Source organism: Triticum aestivum, chromosome 3D, assembly GCF_018294505.1.
Source record: "Triticum aestivum cultivar Chinese Spring chromosome 3D, IWGSC CS RefSeq v2.1, whole genome shotgun sequence".
Classification (NCBI taxonomy): domain Eukaryota; kingdom Viridiplantae; phylum Streptophyta; class Magnoliopsida; order Poales; family Poaceae; genus Triticum; species Triticum aestivum.
The window spans coordinates 380,031,366-380,041,982 of record NC_057802.1 but is presented as its reverse complement, the minus strand read 5'-3'; the positions used below and the strand labels follow the sequence as shown (position 1 = coordinate 380,041,982).

Sequence of the window (10,617 nt, the reverse complement as noted above, 5' to 3'; positions counted from 1 at the left end):
AGCACGCCAGTTTTTTCCGCAGATAACACCCTCGCAATTTATTTAGTTATGCGAAAGCCATCAAGTATAATGAAAAGGGTTTTTATCACTTTTGCCACTAGTTGTGCCACACTACTCACTTTTGCCATTAAAATGTTTCAGTACTCAAAAATGCCACTGTTCCGTTAGAGCCATACTCAAAAATGCCATTTTCTCACGTTACCGTCAGTCAAAGGCTCGTTGACCGCGCTAGATGACCGAAATGCCCCTGGCTCAGTTTCTTCCCGAACTGTGGGCCCGCATGCCAGGGGCAGGGAAATAATTTTTAGGATGTAAAAATAGGCAGTAGAGGGGTTCGAACCCCAGACCTCTGGGATGCGCTCGCACGAGCTAGTCACTACACCCAAGGTCATTAATTGACTAATGAATGGAGATATGCTACATATCCTTACGTGATATCTTGGCATAGCTATTAAAAAACCAAGTAAACTCAAGTTGTACACGCAACAGCAGCAACAAATGGTTCTCTAAATTTCTCTAAAAAATAAATTTACCATGACACATGTACATAAGGATGAAAACATCCAGCACACAAGCAAACATAATGTTCATTTCCTGGGTTTTCAGCACACAAAGTGTCTCAGGTTCACAAACATACATTAAGGTCGAATAACATCCACTTGCTAGTTTGAAGTAAAAGGTCCAAATTCTCAACATAAGGTTCAAAATAAACAGGTCCAGGTTCACAATCTTATAAGGTCACAATCACACAAATGTTCACATGTGCAGCCTCTTTTTGCTTCTTGTGTTTTGGGCAGGGCTGTCTGGCGATTTGTGTGCAACTCGGGTATGCATGGGAGATGCAACAGATCCACTTGTGGAACCTTCAGTTCTGGTTGAATGTTCATCTTCCTTGTTCTTCCTTTTATTGGTTTTCTTCTCTGTTTTCTTCTTCACGCTTTTCCTTGAGCTGTATAGAAGTTGGTCATGTTGCAAAAAAATGGAAATATAAAGCATCAATTTTGTACAGAATATAGTCATAGCTTACATGTATTCAAATTCTTTGGAAGTGGAAAGTAAAATTAGTCTTTGACGACTCAGATTATAGGACAGAATGTTGAAAATGCATGAATGTAGCAATGTAGCCATGGATGTTGAAATATAGAAAGCACAGGTTTTGGAGTTACCCCACAGAACTTGCAACCACGGATGGCTCAGGGTCGCCTTCTCCGGCCACAAAAGGGGCATCTCCAGCATGGAGGTCAGCCTCATCTTCTCCAAATGCTGGGTCAACTGGATTTTTGCAAATTCTCGCTATGTGGCCGAAGCCTCCGCAACGCTTGCACTTCCTTTTCCTAGGGCCAAGGCCAGCACCTTCAGCACTAGATCTGATTCTAGTCTTCCGCGGTCGTCCTTTTGGCCTCCTCAACACTGGAGCTTGTAGTTTGAAGCCAGGGTCAACAATGTCCCATTGTTGCTTGCCTACCATTGCAGGTATGTTGTCTGCATACGCAGCCTTGAATTTTGCTACAGAGTAGAACTCATGTACATAAGGTTCAATTTCTGATACCGGACCTCTTAGTGAAGTAATGAAATATAGAGCATGGATACATGGCAAACCCTTGACTTGCCATTGCCTGCAGCTACATGTTTCCTTGGCTATGTCAACAGGGTACCTCCATTCCCTATTTTCTTTGTCGACTGCAGTAATTTCTGCCTCGACATCACTGCGTCTAACTACCTTCATCTTTAGTCCTGGAAAGAACACCAAATATTAAACATTTAATTTAGTTCGTTATGACATTAGTCGGTTGAAAGAGCAGAAGATGTTTGTTTACCTTTGGATTTGGCATGTAGTGCCTTTATCACACTTGGTATTATGAGATGGCCAAGCCATTTTTCTAATGCTATCCTCATCCGCAAATCAAACTTCTCCATTATCATCTGCCTAATCTTGTCCAACATGTCAACAATAAGAAGAGCCTTAATTTTCCTGACTTTGCTATTAAATGACTCTGCGAGGTTGTTATTGACGTAGTCAACCTTGCAGATTTCATTGAACTTGCTTCTATACCATATCTTTGTGTGGTGTTCAGCCATATATTTTTGAACACTCTTCTTAGCAAGGATCTGCTTCATATGCCAATTGTGCTTCCTAGAACTGTAAGTCAAGCTTGCTGGCCAAAGATTATCATCATAGACCTTGCCCTTGAATTTTTTCCCAAAATTTGCAACAAGATGCCTCATACACTCCCTATGCTCCACTCCAGGCCACACTTGTTCTACTGCTGTCTCTAAACCTTTACAAGCGTCGGTGTGTATGACTAGTCCTTCAGGATGCCCAATAAGATTACATAGATTTTGAAGAAACCAAGCCCAACTATCTGATGATTCTGTCTCTATCACCCCGTAGGCAACCGGGTAAAGCCAATTACGGCCATCAATGGCACAAGCAGAAGCTAGCTGCCCTTTGAATCTCCCGTTTAGTGCAGTTGAATCCACGGCCAAGTATGGTCGACACCCATCTAAAAACCCTTGCCAACATGCCTTGAATGAAACGAACACTCTCCTAAAGCATTCCTTCTCCCTGACTTTTCCTTTGATTGAGTACTTCACAGTCTCTTTGTCTATTTCCACTACACTACCAGGAGAACACTTCTCCACCTCAGCCTTGAAACTATAGAGAAGATGGAAGCTATCTTTCCATTTTCCACTAATCATATCCATTGCTTTCTCCTTACCACGAGATACACGCATGTACGGCACCGTGAAGTGATACTTCTCCTCGATCTTCTCTTGAAGAGCAGTAGGGCCAATGTCTGGGTTCTTTCTGACCCAATCTAGGATAACATCAGCAACCCACCTACTCTTAGCCGGCTTGAACTTCTCACTTCTCAGCTTAGTTGGGCATGTATGAGAGAAAGGACACACCTTGATCTGCATTCAAAAAATAGCAAAATCAAATTGTATTGCTACCAATTGCATAGAAGAAAGGGTACAACAATCAAATCAATTAGATATTACCAAGTTATACCTGAAATATTGTGCTATTCCTCATATAAGAGCCATGTATCCTCCACTTACACCTCTTATATGCACAACAAACTCTCAGCCTATTAGGATCACTCTTTTGGACTGTATAGTCAAATTCACTTTTAATTGCAAAAGTCGAAAGTGCATTCTTGCAATCCAACAAAGAGGGGAATGCGGATCCTTCTACAAATGATGGATCCTCCTTATTATACACTACAATAGGTCTGTCCTCCTCCTCCTCCTCTTCCTCCTCATCTACTAAACCCATGTCTCTATTCTCTTCTTCCTCTTCAGTGTCAGTGGATTCATATGTTGGAGGATCATCTTCCTCTTCTATGTCTTTTGAATCATCTTCTTTCGTAGACTTCTTGACTAAGTCAGGATACTCCCTCTCATCATCATTATCTGAGAGTATAGCATCATCAGGAATAGCATCATCGGTTATGTCTCTGTTAGGATCATCAATACTAGTAGACTGCCTGACTCCCTGTATGTTGACTATATCATAAATTGCCTGACTCCCTGTATGTTGACTCTCACTATAAGAAGGCTGTGTAGGTGGATTGCGGTTCGGTGTGCTGGGAGTTGGAGATTTCTGAAGAACCTCAATTAGCATAGATATTTTCTTTGAATCTTGATGCTTTCCAAACATCAAAGCTGCATCATCATCACATGCAACATCAACCCATATATTCTGTTCCCTCTCGTAGTACTTCAACTCCACAGAATCACGGCACCCCCAGGGATAGGTATCAGACAACTTGCACAACAATGTTTTGTATGTGATACTGGATTCGACAAACAGAGGATAATCAAAGCCGCCAACATATCGCTTGCGGCCATCGCTACTAAGACGACTTGTTTCCATCCTAACGGACAGCATACACGCAATTTCCTCATCCATCCTAAATCATCATGAACACATAACCAAATTGTGTGCAGTTAGTCACTATGAATTATACACAACAAATTCGACCGCTACATACTACTATGAATACATATGCATCATCCTAGTAATTAGCATACTCACCCTGCCGGAATATCAGAGGTTTGCGACCTGTACACTTAGCGCCATCTGGTGGCCGAGGCAAGCCTCTGATTCGGACCTGCTGTCCGTCGCCATTGCCGTGGAACAACCTCTGTTCAAGAAATCACAGGCGGAGGAAGAACAGAGGAGTCAGATGGGAGTCATGTGGCGATGCTGCTCGGGAGGGAAGCCGGACCTGCGGCGAGTGGAGGTGCGCGGGGCGGGAGGCGTCGGAGCTGCGGGGCGGGAGGTGCGCAGGGCGGGAGACGTCGGTGCTGCGGCGAGTGGAGGCGCGCCGGAGCTGCGCAGGCCGCGCCGGCGACCGGCCGTACCCGAATGGAGGAGTTTGGCGGGCGGCGGCGGCGACGGTTTGTGGCTGCGGCTGCTAATGGATAGGGAAAGGTACGAGTAGTTTGGGGATAGGATTAGTATAATCGATAGCTTAGTCAGGTCAACCCGATTGGACTACAAGTTAAAGATCTCTATAATTGACAGATAAGTGCGTCTTCCTGGATGGTTATTACACGCGCGTGTATTAGCCGCCCTGATTGAATGTGCGAGGTTCGATCCCCTACTCTCCCCTATTGCTTTTCTTTTCCTACTCTTTACAAATGAGCCCACATGTAATGGAATCAGGGGTATTACGGTCATATCACGTGGTCAATGAGCCTTTGACGGACGGTAACGTGAGAAAATGGCATTTTTGAGTGTGTCTCTAACGGAAGAGTGGCATTTTTGAGCAGTGAAACATTTTAATAGCAAAAGTGAGTAGTGTGACACAACTAGTGACAAAAGTGATAAAAACCCTAATGAAAAAGCGCTGGAAAAGATGGGGTTCCAACCTGCGGCCTGTTAATAAAATAGTCCAACGTTCGTCCATCCCACTAGTGTCAGATTGACGATGAACATGTAAAACTAAATTACTTTAATTACAAATAAAAGGCCCAGCGCACAGTGAGTGACTGGTGTGGATCTAGCCTGTGGCCAACGCTGTCAAGTTTGTCTCCGTTAATAAGATAAATGGACCCACGTGTCAGTGGGTCAACCGTTCTTAACCCGGGGGAATTGGTAATTTTGCCGAAAAAAGTAGCCGGGCGAATTCGATCTCTCAACCTTGAGCGTCAAAGCGCGGGAGGTAAGAGCCTGAAAGGCGTCGACACGGACATGATACAAACGCGTCCTCTCGATGTCCGTCGCGCCCAACCTGTCAGTCGCTCAACAACCACCGCGGTCGTGTTTAACACCATCATCTACCTTGGGCCCGCCCGGCAATGTGTGCAAGGGTCGCATGCCCGTCCTTTCTAATGGAAGCGTGCGGCAGAGCCGGCCTCATCCACTTCCATCTCACCTTGCACATCTGGCCACGGTTGCTCCCTCGTTGGCGACTAGAAAACCCTAGCCAGCCAGACTGAAACCGTAGCCAGCCAGCCCGAAATCCTAGCCAGTCAGCCACCAGCCACTTGACCCGAGGAGTCCTACTCGTGGACCGGTGAGTTTTCGTGAGCGGGTGAGCGCACCTCCCGTCCACTACGCCGCGACGCCGGAGCAGGAGGCGACCCACCTTGAGCACTAAAAGGCGCATTGGCTCGCCGAGGAGGAGGACGATGGCGAGCGGCAGATGCGCCATGAATAGGAGCTGCGTCGCGACGAGGAGGCACTGCGCCTTGAGGACGAGGAGGAGTGCGCCCACCTCGCCGCAACGTCGCGGTCGCAGCAGACGCCGGAGGAGGCTGCCCTGGCGGCCTATAAAGCCGCGTTCGTGTGGGCTAGGCCGCCTCCCGTCTTCATCGACCACACCGGCGGTGATGACGATGGCAAGGGCAAAGGGCAAAGGGACGCCTAGGGCAGCATAAGTGGACTTTGACCGCGGTTGACCGGCCATTTATGTCTAATTAAGTTTATTTCAGCCACGTGTTATCATTGACATTTTTCTTTGGATGCGGGCAAATATGGGTCTGCCTTCCGTTGGGCATACCAGCCGATCCAAATTGAAAAGCGGACACGGCCGTCCGCCTGGCCGACCCAAATAGACGAAAAGCGGATAAAACGGCGCGTCCGTTTGGATCGCCGCGTTAGGCCTTGTACAATGGGAGATGCTTAGGGAGGTGCTTAGAAAAATAAACCGGGTTTTTCTGAAGCACCGGTGCCTATTTTTATAGGAGAGACGCTTAGTTAAGCGTCTACCCTGTACAAATAAGCACCGGTGCTTAAGGAAATCCTGGTTTATTTCTCTAAGCACCTCTCCTAAGCACCTCCCATTGTACAAGGCCTTAGAGTTGCTCTAACCGCTAAACCAATTAGATACTAGCGTCTACGAAGAGAAACGCCGACTTTTATATACTGACCACGGCAACTACTCGTATTCAGGTTCTTTTTCTCTCGTGCGTTTTTTTTGTTAAACCAAATATATTTAGACGTTATTTCATTTTGAAATTTCGAGCGAAAAAAGGAATTGCAAGATATTTTGGAACCAGATTTCCCGGCGCCTTTCAGTAAAATATGGAATACAAAAATCTCGGTCATGAAAAAGTTTTGTATGTTCTAGGTTAAACATTATACATTTTGATGCGGTTTTTTAATTTGATTTTTTTACTAAAAGGCCGAGATTTTCCTGCATCCGGTTTTCTGACTGAACCCGGGAAAGAAATGTATCGTAGAAAAAAAACTGCGTCTAATATAGAAACAACTTTTTTTTTAGAACATAATATAGAAACAACTGTACCTCTTTATAGGCGTGACTATGTAGGTTCTGCAGTGGTTTGCTAGTGCGAGCATGGACCCGAGGTCGAGAGTTATAATCCCTGCGTGCACTTTTTATTCTGATTTTCCCCACCAGCTCGGGCTGACAAGTGGGACACATGTTATTCAAAGCTTCTGCTTATTTAAATACAGACCGAGGTGTTCTTCTTCAAAAAAGACACGCGCCGATCTGTTTCAGTCACTGACATTGGGTCATAGCCAGGTTGGCGTGCCACATAAGCATGAATACGTCTGAATACGAACGATGTGACCGTATTTGCACGAGAACACAAGTTGAAATAAGGTTCTTTTCCCCTACGCCAAGGCTAGGGTTTTTCTCCTCTCTGGCGATCACATCGCCCGAGAGTCCCCCTACGGTCCGCTGACCTCTCCGCCGAGGTTTGCGAGGTCCCGACCGGCGCGCCCTCTCTGCTAGCGGGGATGGAGCCGGTAGCCGATGCCCTGTCTGGGACTAGCGCGGGCGGCGGCGCTGCCAAAGCTTCAGATCTGGGTGATTTCATGGAACAACTCAATTTGGATGAGGAGGAGTTTGACGATCTGGTCATCGAGGACGATGATCCGGTTGTTAACGAGGGAGTGCGTTGGCTAGCCCTAGCTAGGGTTCACACAGAGAAGAGTTTTAGTCCGATGGCGTTCTACAAAGATATGCGTGCGGCCTGGAACATGACGAAGCCCGTGAGGTTCAGACCCGTCGGACCGAACGTATTTGTGGTGCAGGCGGCCTGCCTTTGTGATTGGGAGCGTATGGTGGAACAAGGGCCTTGGCTGTTCAGGAATTTGGCGGTGCTGATGGCCCCGTACGATGGATTCACGAAGGCGGAAGATGTGCCCATGTTGTTTTTGCCGATATGGCTTCAGATTCACAAGTTGCCCGATGGGTTTTCCAAGAAGAACATAGTTGAATCCTTGCTGAGGAAATCTGGAGAGATCTTGGAGATGAGGTTGAACAGGAATATCCGTGGTGACTATGTGAGGGTTAGGGTTCGCCATGACATCCGAAAACCCCTCACAAAGTTCGTGAGCATTGTCAGAGGAGAGGAAAGGCAAGTGTTTCTAGTTCGTTATGAAAAGCTAGCTCGTTTCTGCAGCGTATGTGGTCTTATTGGACATGATTATAAGGAGTGCGGCTCCGGCGTTCATGACGAAAAGGATAAGAAGTTTGGTCCTTGGCTCTATGCAGATGGGCCAAATAAAACAAGATCGGATGAGTTTGGGCGTGGCAATGATAAGCAGAAGCAGCAACAGTTTACACCATCAAGGGAGAAGGATGTGCGGAAGGCCCAGGACCCCGATCTCGCTGACACGACTACTAGTCCATCGAAACAGGTGGTCAGGGACATGCAAGTGGATCCGGGGGCACGGAAGCGTGCGGCCTTGGAGCTGGAAGCTGTGGAGAAACGGAATGGAGCTATGCCCGCAACGCTAGCGTTAACTCAAGGTTTAGGGGAGGATGGTGGGGAAAATACTTCTCCTACCAATAGCTCAAACAGTAAGAGAGACAGAATTAGCTCACAAAATGTGTCTGAGGAAAAATCAGCGGCCTCCCTCGAGGAGGACCGCCGGACGCAATGAATATCCTAGCATGGAACTGCTGGGGGGACCGCCGGACAGTTCGTGAGGTTGTGGCCCTCTCGAAAGCCAATAACCCCAAGCTTGTTTTCCTTTGTGAAACCAAGCAAGCATCAAATAAAGTGGAGAAGTTGAGATGGAGACTTGGTTTGAAGGGTTTCCATGGTGTGTGTAGTGATGGTCGGAGTGGAGGTTTAGCGCTCTTTTGGGACGAATCTCTCTCAGTCACCGTCTTGGATTCATGTCAGAGATACATTGATGTTTCAGTGGCAGATATTGGTGCTGGTACAGAGTGGAGGAGTACTTTTGTTTACGGGGAACCACGAGTTGAGAACAGACAGAACATGTGGGATCATCTAACCAGGCTACGGGCTACATCCCCGGCACCTTGGTTTGTATGCGGAGATTTCAACGAGGCGATGTGGCAACACGAGCACCTATCAAGGACGATGCGGGCAGAGCCTCAGATGGCAGCCTTTCGAGACTGTCTAATACTTTGTGAGCTCGATGACCTTGGCTTCAGTGGTATTCCCTACACATACAATAATGGGCAGGATGGCAACCGCAATGTGCAAGTACGTCTTGATCGTGCATGTGCAGATGAAACGTGGAGAGAGTTGTTTCCGGCTGCTAGGGTTTTGCACCTAGCTTCGTCGTGTTTTGATCATAGTCCACTCCTAGTGCAGCTAGAAGGAGTGCGGGGAGACCGAAGGAAGTGTTCAAGCCCAAGGTATGAGATCATGTGGGAGAGGCATCATGCGCTCCCGGAGGTAATTGCAAAATCATGGGCTACTAGTAAACCTAGTGGGAACCTGAACTCGGTGGCGACTGCTCTGAAGCAACTTATGACAGATTTGAGGCAATGGAGTGCTGCAAACTTCGGTAATGTTCTGAAGGAGATAGAACTACTCCGTTCTCAGCTTGCAGACCTACAGCTCTCTGGCGCGGATCGGGTTCTTCTTCGAGCCAAGATGAACCAGCTAGATGAGTTGTTATACAGAGAGGAAATGATGTGGCTGCAGCGATCCCGTATCACATGGTTGAAGGAGGGGGAACTCAATACCCAATACTTACACCGTTGGGCTGTGTGGAGAGCTAGGCGAAACCATATCCAGCGCTTGATGAAGGCGGATGGCTCCTGGTGTTCTGCCCCCACGGAGATGGAGAGGATGGCGTCCTCCTACTTCAAGGAGATTTTTACCAAGGATCCTACCTTGGTTGCAGATGAGGTTCTTAACATCATAGCACCAAAAGTAACTTTGGAGATGAATGAGGCCCTCTGCAAGGCGTTTTCCGAGCAAGAAATATCTGATGCCCTCTTCCAAATTGGCCCCTTGAAGGCCCCTAGATGTGATGGCTTTCCTGCACGTTTTTATCAACGTAATTGGGCTGTGCTTAAACCGGAGATTATTGCTGCAGTTCAAGAGTTTTTTAACACAGGGATTATGCCGGAGGGTATAAATGATACATCTATTGTGTTAATTCCTAAAGTTCCTCACCCCAAGGAACTAAAGGATTTCCGTCCAATAAGTTTGTGCAATGTGGTATACAAGATTGTGTCGAAGTGCATGGTGAATAGGTTGCGTCCGATGCTTAATGAACTTATATCAGAGAACCAGAGCGCTTTCATCCCAAGGAGACTCATCTCTGATAATTCTATCATTGCATTCGAGTGTATTCACCATATTCAATCAGTGAAGGAGAATTCTCCGGCTTTGTGTGCTTATAAACTGGATCTCTCGAATGCCTACGATCATGTGGATTGGGACTTTCTTGAGAAGGCCCTTGTGAAATGGGGTTTCTCGGAGATCCGGATCTCGCGAGTAATGGCTTGTGTTACTTCTGTCAGATATTTAGTAAAGTTTAATGGCAAGTTACTGGAATCATTTTCCCGCTCGAGGGGGCTGCGACAAGGTGACCCTCTGTCCCCCTTTCTATTCTTATTTGTGGCTGATGCCCTTTCTGCCTTTATCAGTAACTCTATGAGGGAAGAGAGTTTGCAAGGGGTGAAAATTTGTCGTGGGGCTCCTGAGATTTCTCATCTACTTTTTGCGGATGATTTCCTGTTATTCTTCCAAGCAACCGAGCAGCAAGCGGCACTGATTAAAGATTTGTTGAACACCTTCGCGTCAGCCACGGGCCAATTGATAAACCCCTCGAAGTGTTCCATTCTTTTTTCACACAATTGCTTGCAAGCTGTTGTGACAAATATCAAGAGTGTGTTGGAGATTACTCAGGAAGTTTTTGAG

The 10,617-nt window shown here is 46.8% G+C and overlaps 1 protein-coding gene across 1 annotated transcript; it reads right to left on the bottom strand.

Moving 5' to 3' along the window:
* Positions 1-1,162: 1,162 nt before the first annotated feature.
* On the bottom strand, positions 1,163-5,921 carry LOC123076312 (uncharacterized). The gene is made up of 5 exons (XM_044498631.1): positions 5,601-5,921; positions 4,236-4,421; positions 3,014-3,772; positions 1,818-2,916; positions 1,163-1,734 (listed from the first exon to the last, which is right to left on the bottom strand). The coding sequence occupies exons 1-5, from the start codon at positions 5,919-5,921 to the stop codon at positions 1,163-1,165; spliced, it is 2,937 nt and encodes a 978-aa protein (XP_044354566.1).
* Positions 5,922-10,617: the final 4,696 nt, after the last annotated feature.